General features: G+C 34.7%; 1 protein-coding gene and 1 long non-coding RNA gene across 9 annotated transcripts in view; one reads left to right on the plus strand and one right to left on the minus strand.

Moving 5' to 3' along the window:
- The window catches only part of Eif4g (eukaryotic translation initiation factor 4 gamma), a 45515-nt gene that overhangs the window by 21383 nt on the left and 7775 nt on the right, over nt 1–16357 (minus strand). For 5 of the 8 annotated variants that reach the window (XM_076531884.1, XM_076531883.1, XM_076531882.1 and 2 more), the window contains exons 1-2: nt 7759–8038; nt 4950–5327 (exon numbers count right to left, since the gene is read on the minus strand). The exons of the other annotated variants lie outside the window; for them this stretch is intronic. In XM_076531884.1, coding sequence (XP_076387999.1) covers nt 4950–5327; nt 7759–8023 — 643 coding nt within the window. In that variant the 5' untranslated portion in view covers nt 8024–8038. Of the gene's footprint in view, nt 1–4949; nt 5328–7758; nt 8039–16357 lie in introns of those variants that run through there. 8 annotated transcript variants of the gene reach the window in all.
- On the plus strand, nt 1550–12437 carry LOC105663519 (uncharacterized). Its single transcript, XR_013038211.1, has 2 exons — nt 1550–4491; nt 4568–12437. It is a non-coding gene; the product is annotated as an uncharacterized LOC105663519 (long non-coding RNA).

Below are 16357 nucleotides of genomic sequence, written 5' to 3' on the forward strand. Positions count from 1 at the left end.
TATAATATAATTTTTATTTTTATGCTGAAATCACTGTGAAAATAAATGATTATCCTAAGTACAGATGGTAATTGTGGAGTATCTAATAATGATGAAGCTTTCTCATCATAATTATCATTATTGGTTATCAACCAAATCTCAGTTATTCATTTATTAAATTTTATAATGAAAAAGAAAATGAAAAAAAAAAAACACATTTCGTCAAATATTCAAGCTCGCATATGCGCGATATTGTCCTGTCGTGTCGTGCTCGCCATTCTGTCGTTAAACGAATTACTCGTGAAAGCGATTATGCGTGGAATTGCATGACATCGCTTGACACGTCGTCGCTGGCTAAAAGATGCAGTGCATTTAGTTTCACATTGTACGTATTATCCAAACATTCTGCACATCAATATTGCCCTCCAAAATGAATTACAAATGCAGAAGAACAATAACACGCAGAAAATTAAGAATTTTTATAAAACGTGTAACATGTTTTTCACCACATGTTACGAACTTATCATGACAAAATACATTAAGGATACGAATAATGGAACAAAAAAAATATAGATGCTCGTTGCTCACCGTTGAAGATCGGGACGAAGCTGGATAACTTGTTCCGTCAAGTTTAGAATTATACTTATTTGCACGAATATATGTTTACAACGAAAGAACAATGAAGTGACAGCAAGGCTCGAACGTGAGCGAAGAAACCGAGAAGACGGCCTCGCAAACGGCCATCTTTGCACATGTGGGCAGGGGCCGGAGCAGTGCTGCTATCTGTGATCCCGTGAGTGCATTGATTGCTACGAAAGGGGGGCGAGGCCGAACTCCATCGCCAGGATCGTATTAAGGGCCACAAAAACATGTAAACTGTATGCACACCTACGTAGGCTTCTTTAGAGAAAATGACAGTGTAGTGGAAGGAAACCCCCAGTTATTAAGTTTAAGTAAAATTTTAAATTTAGTCACATTCGAGAATTTAAAGTCTTGAAAATTTGAGAGTTCGAGAATATGCTGCACTTGGAAATTTGAAAGTTAAAAATTCAAATATTCTTTCAAATTCAGAATAAATAGTGCAATGTTTTCTCCCTACATTTATACGAAAAAGTACATGTATGAAGGGATTTCAGTACCATTTGAATAATCTTCGAATATATTTTAATTAAAAAAAGAATTATTCTTAACGCTCTAATGTTTTCATTATATTTTAAATATACCTATATAAATAATGCTCAACTGAAAATTCCTGAAAATATTAAAATTTTTTTTTCCACGATTATGAGAAAAATAATACTGAGAAGAATGGTAACGAAAGTTTTACAACTTAACATGACTTGTTCCTATCTCCAATATTTAACTTCGTCAAAACATATTATTTTATTTATAAAATTTTTATCTAATGACACTGTCGCTTCATACCGTCGTGTTTATACAGTTCAAGAATTTTAATTGCTTTAATCTATTTATTCGTTGTATATCAGTGACTGAACATAATCTTAAATGTATTGTAATCGGTAGTTAAAGACACATATGCTCATATTAACCAGAGTGAAAGAACGTGGCCTGGAAAATACAATCCAGAATGCAACACGTCATTTCCGGTGTCAATTCCCTCCTTCTATCCTTTCCTCTCCCCTACTTCCACTAGTAAATTGCACATAACACGTAGACATGATAAGAATTATATCTCGTACATTGATTTTGAGTATGATCATTCGAAGAGACAATATCATGTGGAAATAATTCGAGGAACATAAAACGTAAGGGGAAACCAGTATCGCACGTAAGAAGATAATACGCACGAAAGTAGAAGTGAGGTTAGAATGATCACACTTCAGCCACGTGGCTTGACCAATACGGGAGAACAATGAATGCTGGATGCGATAAACTTGGCAATACGAACGTTTCATGTGGTAGTAATCTAATTAGAAGATAAAACCTTATCATAATGAGTCTTTTGACTTTTACTTACTGCATTCACTTGTAATTTTTTTTTTCAATGCTAATACTCAAGAACAAAGTGTTACTATCAACAAATAGATTAGTAGTGATAACTGAGAATCTTAGAATAATTGATATCAAACATATGTAATATATTTCTTAAAACTAATATTCGTTATCGATTTTATTAATGGAATTCTTACATATATATGCGATCAATTTTTAATCTGCTAAAATCTGTTGTACGGATTTTTCGTATAAAGAAAATTGACTAATTTTTAAATGAACTTGAAGAGCCCATAAAATTTAGTACCAAAAATGAATGTCATTGCTAATCAGGGATAGACCGACCTCATGACGTAACAGTATGAAATCTTAGAATATGGAAGTCTAGAAATCTAAGTATATTAGAAACAAAAGATATTTTGGTACAGTAACTTTTCGAATGTGAATATGTATTATGATATAGAGACAGTTTGAATCTAGATATAGTAGGAATTTTCAAAATTCACACTTTCTAAAGTGTAATAGATTAACTCATAAATTACGAGTAAATCTGAATGATTCGTGGTAAATATAAAATATAACAAATTCAAAAATAGTGGTTTCAAAAATGTGGGTCCAGATACAATGATGGTTGCAAGCTGATTACGAGTTGCGTTAAATATTAAAGTATAACAAAATTTAAAAGTGGTAAAGCGATATTTGTTATTCACTATTCTTCCTTTTTAAATACAAGGAAGTCGGAATAATTTCCGAAAGTGGGTCTCAGCGAATAAAAAGTAAGTCCTATCCTGGAGAGTAAAATTTGTTAAATAACCATAATACGAGTTCACAGAATGAAGAATTCTTGAAATACCAGAGCGTAGGGAACGATGGCGTCATCGTGGCGAGACGTATCATGTAAAAGGAAAGAATCGAACGTACCTTTGCGACTGTACAAGGTAGAAAGCATTTTATCGATTGACCTATATCATGAATTGTCTACAATGCCGCCCAGGGGCGCTAAGGACTAACCTAAATACTAAGCCATCCAATATATCTATCGATACGGTAACTAAACGGAGATTACCAGAGTATTTATCACTAAATGACGTACTCATTCTCACAGAATTTTATTTTTGAGCGAAGAAAATTTTCAAACGAGAACTATATCGTGTCAAGTACAAGCGTAGCACGCCTGGAATCGATACAAATCTTGCGAATTGCACGACGGTATTTTGAAATAAATTTTACGAAAGAAAGTAATAATCTGCTGAATATTACTGTGAGTGGAATATCATGAAATTTATTTTCGCTAAAATTATTCGGTACAATCCGAGCTTGGCCGTGTATCCGCAAATAGACGCAAACGATTCAACTTCTGACAGATAGGGCACCAGGTCAAATTAACTACCTCCAGTGTGCTCGAAAATAACGGGCTTCGGGTGTGTACGTATCTTCTCTATGCGTACAGGTGCACGACTATACGCGGACGTGTGCAATTACGTTTGTACCGACACTTTGGTACTTGTCATAAGAACAGGAAGTTCCGCGTGATAGCGTAGTACTAGAAATTGTACCGTGTAAGGTTAAGATTGATCCTACGAACGCTGGGAAGTGGGGAGATTCGTCGAACCCACTAGGTAGAAAATACTGAGAATGTTATTTCTGTTTTATGGACCAATACCCATTTTCAAAAACGATTTTTCAAAACACAGTCGTTTGTTATGTATTATTTTTGAAATTTTAAGCATTCCAAAATAGTATTGAAGACGTGAGCTTTAGGGTTAGGAATATTTTAATACCGTTACGCTAATTTTAGTAGGTTATGGAAACTAAAATTAACAAACTTAGGAGTTAATCAACTAAATGAAGCAGTATCGGAGAATCTAAGTTCGAAACAATGCTTCCATTGGTCACGAAAATATATGTCCATGATGGAGCAAATTAAAACTGAACACATGCAATAGCAATGTAACATGAAGTTTTCTGACATGAACAATTTTTATTGTACAAGGTTCGAGTGCTATTTGGAAGTATGTGAGTGTTAAAAGGATAGAGAAGTTTGAAAGCGATTAAAATGTTAAATATAGCAAAAGTAATTAGGGTATAGTATGTACAATGTGCTGAAAATACAATTTTGTTTAAAAATACATATTCATGGGTATTTTAAAGTATTTCATATTTAAATTAAAATTTCATTCGTTATTAATTAGCATATACGTGTGTCACCTTTTGTATCACTTCATCTTTAAATAATCTCTTTCAGTTTTTTAAACAAGAGACATGTCTTCGAACTTCGTATTTATACCCACTGAAAGTTTATTGACATGTTATGTTTAAAGCAGGTATACAGTACTAGCATCTACTATTTTTACCTATGCGGAACAAGTCATCACTTAAATAACCAATAGGAATAGATAGAAATTAAATTCGAATTTAGCACATTTTACCCTAAAACAAAGATCAATGCCATAGAATGGAGGTGCTCAAAGTGTGGGTCTTAATCCATTAATAGGTCATGAGCTCATTTCGGATCGATCGTGATAAACATGAAAGTACAACAAATTTTTAAATAATAAGGTGATATTTTTTACTTAATAATTTTTGCATTTTGGAACTTTAGGATTTTTGGATCTTGGAATTCTGAAATTTTCAGAATCGAGGAATTTTGGAAAATAATGCATCACACACGAATGGGTCACAAAATGTTCTTTTCGAAAATGGGTCTCGGACAATAAAAGTTTGCCCCGCCACAGAAAATTTGCAGCAAATTTCTTATTATAATAATTTCACTTATATCTTATTGAAATGAATGCGCTAAAAGAACCAAGACAAAATTAGGACATTGCAAAAATGAGGTTAACCATTCAACGATTGCGGCTTGGCCGATTCTATAACCTCTCTAAACATTAACAAGCGTTTCATTTAAAACTTCGTGTAACGAGAAAAAGATATATACGTTATTAAAATCTTGAGTACGTAACAGTCTCGTCATCATTTTTTTTTCTATCGCACTTGATCGATTCCCTTCTACTTACTGGCGTTTGCAGTGACGACTCGATACTGCGGCGGTGCTTGTTGATGCTGAGTTTGTTGCTGTTGTTGCTGTTGATGACTCAGGTGGTTAATATTGACAGTCAATTGATGATGGCTCAGCTGATGATTCAAGTGGGGACTCGGTGAGGGTGACGGCTGATGGGCCGGATGCACGTGGTGATTGTGACCTGGCTGTGGATTTTGGGGATGTGGGGCCGAAAGGTGGTGATGGTGATGGGGCCCTCCGCAGTGTGGTAGGGGACAATGCATAGGTCCTACACCTACGGCAACACCCACTGCGCCCTCCTTTGAGACGCCATATCTCGAAACCATTCTTCCTGATGTAAGTTTTTCTTCTTTTTCCAACGATACTGGCACGCCTTGGCCGAAATAGTCAGGACAAAAAAAAGAATGCCGATCAAAAAATTGCGTCTCCTAGAGTTTTCAGGATTATTTCAAATGGCGGACGCATCAGGATTCCACGAATCGTTATTCGTAAATTCGATCATTAGAAATGAACGTTGCGTAAGTATCGAGGAATTTTGGTAGTGATCGAAAGAATTTATTTCCTTGCACGTGTCCGTTCGTTCATATTTCTGAACGACCACCGCGACTTGCACGCTTTATTTCGTAAAAATAAATATTTCTTTCTTTTTTTTTTTTGTTTAGCTCAAAACTATTGATAGTTTTGATGCATTGAAAAAATGGACAATAGTGTATGTCGATATATAACCAACAGTAGTTTCGTTGTCCATAGGTCTCTCAATCGGCAATGCTGTACCATGATGTCGTCATCGTCCACTTGATCGGCAATGCAACAAAGGGCTCTGTGAACGAAGCTCATCTATTATTGTAAAATAGCTGAGTTATGCCCTGCAAGTTCTCTTAAGTTATTGGCAGTTTCGTTTTCTATCTTTAGTGCTTTCTTAAAATCTGTTATATTGTATATACGGTCGTTTCCGATCTTTATTTTCTGTTCGAGCAACAAGAAGTTTATTCTCCTTTCCTAATTGGGTATCAATCCTTTCAGACTTTACGCATTAAAATATGGAATATGAGAAACGTCGAATATTTTCTTTTCTTGAGAAATTCTTGAACAATTAGAAAAATATAGTCCAAATTCTTGACAAAATACGTGTAAATTTGAAGAGCAAAGGAATTTGCATTAGAACGAAAGAAATAAAATGTCTTAGGAAGCATTTAATGAGATAATCGATCGATAGTCACGGAATTTAGCTGCCTGAGTCGCGTTTTGTAAACGAAATGTCTGTACACGTGATGATCTGAAAACAACATTTTCATTCGACACTTTTAAGGGATACAAAAATTTATTCACGTATGCACTTTCATCATTTCGGAAGAGATTCACTGTGCATTTAATTTTCGCATCGAATATACTGCGCCACCATATTGTTTTTGTTTTGTGGCAATGCACGCGATTCCTCTTGATGTGCTAGTCTCACGCTCAACTGTCAAAACTTATCAACGTGGAGGTGCACAATGGTAGGAGACACGCTGAAACGGACGGACTATCGTACTTCTGCCATGCCAAAATCGATATTTAAGGCTCGACCGGCGTCTCCCTCTTCGCGCCGCCCACTCCTGCCACGGGAAACTTCCTGTTCACAAAGCACATACAGGTTATGTCCACCGAGGATGTATTCACTGAACGAAATCAACGGCACACGAGTCCATTTCACAGCAGACTCCGAATTTTCTTCTTCGCACGTTCCTCGTTCCACTATCGAATCACTAGGGGAAGTCTCGAGACCGATGATCGGAGGTATTCGGCCGCGTGCCGAAAAGTACCGAGTCGCGTTCTATGTAGTTCCCTCCGTATCGAGATTTATGAACGCGATAAAAAGGGCCGTAAGCGAAGGAGTAAAATTGTTCGCTGAACGATGCACATAAGACGAATGATACTAGGAAAATTCGATATCACGCACACGTTACGTATATCCGGAAAATGTATATGATGTAAATTGAGATTAAGCAGAAAATTGAACGGCGTCAAGTCGTTCCTAGGCTGCGTTTCTTTTTTTCAAACACCATGAGGTTATCTATAATTTTACTGTCCTTTTACCAAAGGAATTTTACTATTAATTACGATCGACACACGCGCGTGTGTTTAAAGTACTCGTTTGTAACAGTATAACGTGTTAACCCGAAGAGGGGAGAGATATATCAACGAAGACCTCAAGACGAGCGTACCCTTTTGCAAGGGACGCGACGTAGACTGATGCAGGCTAGTCCTTCTCGCACGACCTACGAATCGCGATCCGTGGCCCCCTACCCGTTTCGTTCTGCAACTAAGGAGCGACAGGATCGTGCACTGATTTTCAAAGTGCCCCACCCCATATTACAATTTCAATCCCTCTAAATCCTTTTCATTTTTCACTGTAGCTTGTAATAATTTCATTGATAATGAAATATACATTACGTATGCCAAAATATAAGAATTTCGTAAGATATTGTTTTACGTAGCATATTCACTGCAAAGTGCAGCAAAGGGTAAATTAATGAACAAGTAACAATCATGTTTCTTACTATAAAAATTTGACGTAAATCACGTTTTTTCGAAGGAATAATTTTACAAGTGTAACCTTCATAATTACATCTTGTAATCTCTGTACAGCTTTTTTATCAGAATGAAAACTATATTTTTTTATTTACAAATAAATTTTGATACGCATTTTTTTTACTTTCAGTGTGAGTACATAAATATTATTTATTTTGTTAGTGAATAATTGAGGGTATATTTTGTTTGAGATGGCAAGGAAATTATGTATTATAAATATTAAATATATGTACCACGAGACGGCCCTGAGAAGTAGTCAAACGCCAAACCCACACCAAGTCGAAAGTACGGGCCGCGTGCGCAGGCCAGTGGACAGAGTGTAAAGCCCTGCGCATGCGTAATGGACGTCGACACGGCAGACCCTTCAACTCGCATGAATGCAGTAGGCGCAGCCCCATGGCACTCGAGGGTAAAGTGACGTGCAGCCTTGTGCATGCGCACGTATATCTCATTCGCCTTAACTTTACAACATGTCACACCCGTTAGTTTGTACTTCATACTACTGTGACAACTGTACCCTTCTACATGAGACAGATACACCTCTTATATATTGTAATCGATGTTCTAACATTTTCGAGCAATATACCCTCTTCTTCTAAATCATATAAACCATTGCAAACTTTGCCATCTGAACATTCACAAATTTTTTAACTATACTGGACGACCAAATTAGCTACTTCCTCAATTTGGCGCCAGCGAAATTCACGTGAATGAGAACAGTGGCGTAGCATTGATACTATTTTCGTTTCACGAAAATGGCGCAAAACGGACAAGTAGAGACGACTAATAATTACTGTATCTTTAATCAAGTAATATTTGTTTATTGAACATATGCTGTAGATATAAAAAATCAGTATTACTGTAACGCATTTGTAATATGTAGTTTTCTATATATAGACTATATTATTATACAGTGAAATAAGGATGCTGTATATATTTAATTAAATGCAATAAAAGAATAATATCTCTGACAATTTTTTCTGAGATGTTAATAACGCGATAACTTACATAAGTGATTGTTACATATTAGGAACATCTGTTCACAATTATTCAAATCCCTTTTTTGTTTGATTAATCAATATAAGCAGCTAAAATTTGATCATTTGCAATGCAAAATGTTTTCTACAGTATCAAATAATAATTTAATAAAACAAAATGTAATATTGCAGCCACTTTCAGTTATTGGTAGTAAGATCTGGGGAGAAGGGTGAATAGTGTTTCTTAACGACAATCAAGACGATGAAGAAACTGAGGAAATAGCGAGAAAAGAACAACGAATCACGAAGATGCACGAACGTATGCATGCGTAGGCGAAAATGCACGAGCGCGTGGGTACAGAAACACGAGAGGCGTGCTTGACTTCGTTCAGACGAGGAACAAGATCCACGGAATCGTGTGTATAGGTTAGGTAGGTAACCCAGTTTTGCCGGTGCACCAGGCCAAGCTGCAGCAACGCCGTTCAGCGATCGATACCTATATGCAGCCGGTACTACCCACAGCCTAGATTCGCTTGTCTAGGATAGGTGCAAGAAGGGGATTGCGTGACCTACATCTCACCAAGAAGTATATCAAAAATATGATTTAAAGTGCCAAAATCAAGGAGTATTCATCGGCAAGGACGATAGAAGAAAAAGAAACATTGCACCATTACGCTGCGTTAACAAGATATAACTGTGTTTATTCCAGAATATTTTATTATAATAAAAAGATCATCTTACAGATTAAATTTTGACCATTATCCGACGTTATAATCGGGGAAAATATGCACGCACGGTTTAGGACACATACAATAGAGCTTCGTTATATTGCCCTCTGGATAGAGTAGAAGCAGAAATGAGCAATACAAATGAACCTGCTATACAACGCGTTGGTAATGATTTATTGCTAACACTTGCTAGCGAAAATTTACATATCTGAAAATTTGAAATTTGCTACAAAAAATTATAAATTCCTAAATTTGAAAATTCTACTCCAAAAAATTTGAAAACTTGATTTTTAAAGTCCACATTTGGAAATTTGCTGCAAAAAGTAAAGCCACTGCGCAGGACATGTAAAAGGGAGTCAAGTTCTAGCAATAAAATGTCGAACATGAAACGTTGCAACTACGAATAACAAGATAACACACTGTCCTTGACTTTGAAACGATCTTTCACAGACTGAAAGAAAAACAAACGAGTATTTCGTTTCAACCTTGTGACGTGCGATATACGTATAGTACGCATATTTTTTAAGGAAAGCTAAAGTTGAACGAATATTGATGGCAAGAAAAAGCGTCTGGGTCATTGAGAAGAAAAACCAAAGATTTGGGGGTTGAGACGTAGACAGTATATTGTAGACACACGAAATGTGTGTAGAGAGGTACAGACAGGGGGAAAGAGGAGCTAGACCTGTAACCTCTGGCAACCTTCGGTTGTCTCGGTTCAACCATTTCGCCCAGACGAGACGCAGTAGTTCAAAGTCCTCTGGTGAAAACATAGCCACTGACTCATGCTTGCCAAAAGAATTCAAGGAAACCAAGGCATGGTTGTAAACTTTTCCCAAGTACACGATGATTCATCGATAATTAAGCCTTTAAAATGAAATCCCATAAATTTTGGACCTTCCTATGATTGCATCGATAACGGTACTGCACTAATGACTCACTGAACAAAATTCCAACACAGGAAACAACATTCTCCTGCGTTACAAGAGAAAATTTATTACAGGCACGAACGGAACAATGCCCGAGGTGGACAGTTTAAAAAATTTTTGAATACCAAAGAGTTTATACCGTCATTCAGTTGAACAGTTTGCAAATGATGGATTGTAATCCACCACTGGATAGTTCGGTTCTATTGCAATTATTGTTCAAACGACCGTTATTAAGCGACCTTTTTACCCCACTAATCCAAATGCAGAAACTGAAAAGTTATTTGAAGAACGGAAAGGTCAATATGGTGAAATTTTTGTCATTCTTGGAGTCACCGAAAGAATGTGTCTTATAAATTCCAGAGGATGGTTGCAGGAGACAGGGAACGAGAAAGAAAGTAGACAGAAGGTGCACACGAACCATAGAAGTCAGTTTCCAGGGGTCTTTGAGCCCTCGAGCCGTTGACCTTGGAAAGGTAGCATGGAGATCTTGTGGTGTGAGAGCAGTAGTACTCTGCTCTCTACGTGGGCGTTCGGTAGGAGGTTACAAGTCTGTGAGAGGAAAAAGGCCGGTCACATCGTCAGGGAAAGGAGTAACGTGGGGCAACGAATGTCTGGACGAAGACAGAGAACCTCTGTGAAGGGAGGGTCGATATTTACCGGCCTTCCCCTTTCCCCCAGCCGGGCAACGACCTACCACCCCTGCGTATCTCCGAAACTTGCTCTTCTACCCTCTATCGCTTTCTCTCTTACGTTCAATTTCCCTCGTCCATGTCTCCTTCGCAGACGTTCCCCTCTTACTTGCCGCCCTTAGTGTCGCTACGTTATACGTTTATTGCGTCCTAACCCTGAAACGACCCAAGTTGTGTCCCTTGAGACGTCCAACTATACCAAGAAAGACATCGTGGTCAAGAGCGGGGACTCGACCGTGGTTCATCGAATACCCGTGAGCATGAAAACCTGTCACCTTGTAACACCGTATTACTGTTTTTTCGACGTCACTGTAACCTTTCAAGGCAGTAACGGTCATTTTCAAAGGAATACATTGACAAAAGTAGCTTCATTTTCTATTACTTTTTTACTACCTGCTATTTATATAACTATAAATCTTGAAAAGCATGATTTATCGCTGAAGCATAGTAAATACCGAGTTCATACAATGCACGTGAATGGAAACAAAAATAAGACTTGAAATGTAAAATTCAAATACGTGTTCAAATTTTCTAGGGACAATTAAACGCATTTTTCTCAAATTTACTAGACTATTGTTCGAACTCCAGGAATAAAGTTGCGCTGCCACCTGTAGGCGAATACTTGTATCAAGTAAATCAGCTCGGTCGATAAAAAAATCCTTTAAAAAGCTTTCAAGTAAATACAAAAAAATTTAATGTTTAAGAATAAATAATATTAACATCACCACTATAGTTTATACAAATTTTATTTATGCCGAAGTTACCCACGTGTACTGTGCATACAAAGAAAAATATGTTCTATATTCAATGGTTAGTATCTACTATTCAATTCAAATAAACTTCCAATCAAAATCACGACTGCTTCCTTATGATTGGTATTGAAGGCAAAATACAAACAGACATTCGTATGATAATAGGATGACAAATATTGTTGCGGCATAATATCACTGTTACTTATGCATTTCAACATTTCAATCAGGGCCGTATATAAGCACGTCTTAATGCTGAACCGCACTTCGAAGATGTGTAATACTAAAAGAGGTCCTTCTATAGCTTATAAGCTTCCAAATGCAATTCGAAGACTTTTAAATTCTTCAGTTTTTAAATATGAACACTTGCGAATTTGTAAATTTATGAATTTGAAGTTTCTTGATTTTTGAAAACTTGACCCCTAAATTTTTTAAATATGCAAATGTTAGGAACTTGAAAATTTTGAAAATTTCCAATATTTATTTTCTGCTATCTCACATAGTTCATAAAAAATATAAAAAAGACGATAATAAAATTCGAATATTTGCAGTAAAGAAAAATTGTTACGTTTCAATTTTTAACGTAATTAGTCATCAAGGGAGTACAGAAAAAATTTTACACGTATGCACACTAATTATACTTGTTTGTAACGATAAGAAACGTAATGAATGCGATAGCGCCGTAAGGAAAGTGTTACAGCTTAAAGCTAACTGCCATTCCACGTTTTATCTGCAAACTCCCTTGACAGATCAGCTCTTGTATTCTGCGCACTGGTTTCTTTATTTGTCTCTTTTTAAATAATTATGTACATACAGTGAAATAAAAAATATTAATACGCCCAATTTCGCTGAGATAATTGTAATTAACCTCTAGGGTCCCGAAAGCAAATCTGCATAAAGATTAAAGTGGAATGACCCCCCACTGACTTTTCTGAATTTAGCTTTCTAGATATGCTCCATATATTTCAATTAACATTGAGACCTATTATGAATATTTTTATTACTCATTATCATGAGTATTTCAAAAATTAATGAGTAATTCCAAAATTAATATATAAAAGAATAGGAATTTAATAGAAATTTCTGAAACTTCTAAAATCTCAAATTTTTAAATTGAAGATCTAACTTTTGAAGTATACTTTTGACACTGTTTATGTTTCAGAGATTTCTTAACACATTTTTCCTGCAACTGCATCGCAGAAAAATATCGTCGGATTATTTACAACGCCCTGAGAAAAATACGCTTCAGCGTCTGCCCAAATTTAAAAACAACTATCTTATCCACTACGCAGTCGCAAAATGCTGACTCAAGCATTAAGTGAATCTGTTTGTACCGCTGTTAAGACGAAGCGTCATTTCTATGCATAACACTATACAGACTTTTAAGACGTAAAATTTCAAATCGTCTTATCATAAAAAAAAAGTGTAGACTTTTTACTTACAAACTTTCGCCGCTAATCGCAAATTCGAAGTTAGCAAAGAAAAGGACGCACCGTGTGCGTTCTACTGTTCAGTTAGATAACACTATGCCTTCCAGAAATTTTACTACTTAATTTAGATTTATTTAGGTTCTTAAGGTTAAAGGAATTATAAAATTTCGAAATTCCTTCCCAGACTTAAAATTTGTTTAAGTTTTAAATTTGAAAGCTCAAAAATTTCTAAATTAAAAAATTGAGCAAAAATATATATTATTTAGGTTCTTAAGGTTAAAACACTTGAATGATAGAATTTCTGAATTTCTTCCCAGACTTACAAATTTAAAATTAATAAATTTAAAAATTTGTTAAGCTTTAAATTTGAAAGCTTAGAAATTTTTAAATTAAAAAATAAAAAATTGAATTTGAAAATTTAACGAGTAAGATAAGATGGTGCAACATGATACAAAGTCCACAAAGCGAAACAAAATTTAAATAAAAAAGTGAGCGTTTTATTTGTTACAGTAGTTAGGTAAAGAACAACAGACTCCAACTTCTGGAGATAATTTTCTTGAATGATTTGTCGCTTCTAAACTTTTATTAGGCAGTTTTATTGCGCTCCTAACAACCAGTTTGTGAATAAGGATCTGAAACACGGAATCACCGAGACCTAACGGTGAGTAATTAGAGATGGTAGAAAAGCACTGACTCGCTTAAACTTGCATTAGTGCCGATTATACACTATGGTAATAAAAGTAACATCTTAACAGCTGTGTCAACACTTACTCGAGATTTTAAGCAAATAGTTTATGAATAAATTTGCATTGAATCAAAAATTTGTCACTCTGTTAAGTTAGCAGATCTTCTAGTATAAAAAATAATAAAATACAGAACATATCATTAAACAATTGTTTTATTATCCAAAAAAATTGTGTGCAAAATTATGTAGAAAAAAATGAAAAATTTATCATATTTTAGAGAGAGATTTACAATTTTTTAAATTTTAATTTATTTATTTTAAGAGTCAGAAAAAAAATTTTCTTAACAGAAAAAATGTCTGTAATGTAATATAGTACTGAAGAATTCAAATTACAGAAAAATGTATATTTTTCAAGCTTGAAATTTGAGACTACTTTGTACTAATAATATGTGTGTGTAATATAATCAAAGGAAAACACTGTACTATCTATATTGATTTATTCTATAGGGTAAATAAGATGAAATGGATAAGGCACGAAAGTAATCTTTTTGAAAATATTCTTGACTAATCCAACAGTTTCGCAAAACTTACAATTAGAGTTTAATTCCAAGGTGTAAATTCATTGCATTTAAAATATATATTTGCACCGTAATAATTGCTTTATTATGAAATATTTGTAAGATAAATGTGTTATTATTTCAAACAATGTTACTCATAATTTTCATGAAAAGTAATTAGTATTAATTTTTCAAGTAACAAAGAGTTTCAAGTTTTGTAACAAAGAGCTCGATATTTCACAAAATCGCCACAGTAACGCTGTAAGCATTGAAACCTCGAATCTGTGAACGGTTAATACGTATATCTATAAATTAAAGCGAAAAAATTATTCGACCATGCGTGAACGTGCACTTTCTATCAGGAACTATTTAGAATCTGGTTTACCAACCAATGCACAACGTGCACGTGGTTAAATGTCACAATTCTAAAGGCGCTGTAAATTAAATCTGAATAAATTATATAACATGTAATAAGCTGTCAGTGCAGTGAAATGATATTTTAACGATCAAACGTTTCAGCCAAAGAAGTTACAAAAGGGGATAATATTACAAGGAACTCAAAATGTATATTATATGATTTTGAAAGTGCGTTCAAAGTTTGGAGAAAGTAACGTTACGAATTTGAAAGTGAAATAAACGAGCATTCTGAGTTTGTTGTAAACATTTAGTTCGTTTAAGAATAGCGAATCGACTTACTCGTATTTGTACTTATGCAAATATTTCGTTAAAAAGAAATTCTGATAATTATGTTGAAGTATAAAGTCTGGGTTACTAAAGTTGTACGAGTACATTGCCAACATTGTTTAAATTTTTGCAAGAAAATTAGAAATTAAATTTTTCTTCATAGAATTACATTTTTTTATATTTATTTTCGTTAGGTATTTCGAGTAGTTAATGTGGTTATTAAAGAGTTGCAATTATTTTTTTAATTCACTGTGCAATGGCCATTGGGAGATTTGAATTTCCCGCTGTTTTAATTATGAGGTTAATATTGGTAGCACTAATGCAAATGACTCCATATTTTTACTAATAACTACAATGAGCAATGAATATATTTATCCTAGCAGATTCTAACAACGTTTTGATCCAACATAATTAAAAATAGAACCTCTGTAAATTAGAAAATCACCTGAAAAAGGTCCAAAGATTAAAGAAATACCTGTGTCACGGTATCTGAAATCAAACGAATTCAAAGAAAGGTTAAAAAGATTATAAATACGAAATTCCAAATTTTACCCTGAATTAACTAAATCATCCCCATTCGCATGAACGGTATTATCGTAATACCGTTACGTATTAATAAATTACTTATAAAAATAAGTAACGAACAAGAACAACCGTTCCATTCTACTTGAGTCACTCCCATTCCCAATAATCCCCACCCCGTAACAAGATTATCGATATTTATCGATAACGTTATCGGTAGCAGCACCTCTGCTTCCAGAACGCCCTGTTTAAGTTGAATGAACACCTGATATATCATAACTCGTATGCGATAAGAATTCTTTGCTGCTTCTGGCGATATAAAATATTTCGTATTAAGAGTCTTATAAATTTCCATTTGTAATTAGACTGAGTAACGTTTAAAAGAAAACCTTTCTCAAAAAAATAGTAACTGATACAAAATTATATTATATGATTTACTGTATTTAAAATTATGAGTTTATTATTGATAATTGATTTACTGAAGTACCAGATTAAAATTATTACGAATAAGATTTGTACCAGAAAGAAACATAATATTCTGCGCAAGTAAACATTCTACATTCTACTAATTAGATAAAAATTATAAGAACTTGTCTAATCAATTGCCTCTTATTACAGCACACTTTCATTTCAGTATTTCGATCGAATATCAAATTGATCGCAATCGACCGCAGCCAGAATAATCGATTCTCAAGTGTTGATAATCGTTCGATAAGTAAATGGTTGATAAAAATATACGTTTGACTGTACAAAATTTTCGTGCGAAATAACGATATATCAGAATACTCGAAAGAAACGATGCCCTTAACCGAACGAAATTAACATTCGCATCGGAAAACAATGCGAAGAAAAATGTATATTCATAAAACGTATACGAATCTACCG

The sequence above is a fragment of the Megachile rotundata genome, chromosome 5, assembly GCF_050947335.1.
Source record: "Megachile rotundata isolate GNS110a chromosome 5, iyMegRotu1, whole genome shotgun sequence".
Lineage (NCBI taxonomy): Eukaryota > Metazoa > Arthropoda > Insecta > Hymenoptera > Megachilidae > Megachile > Megachile rotundata.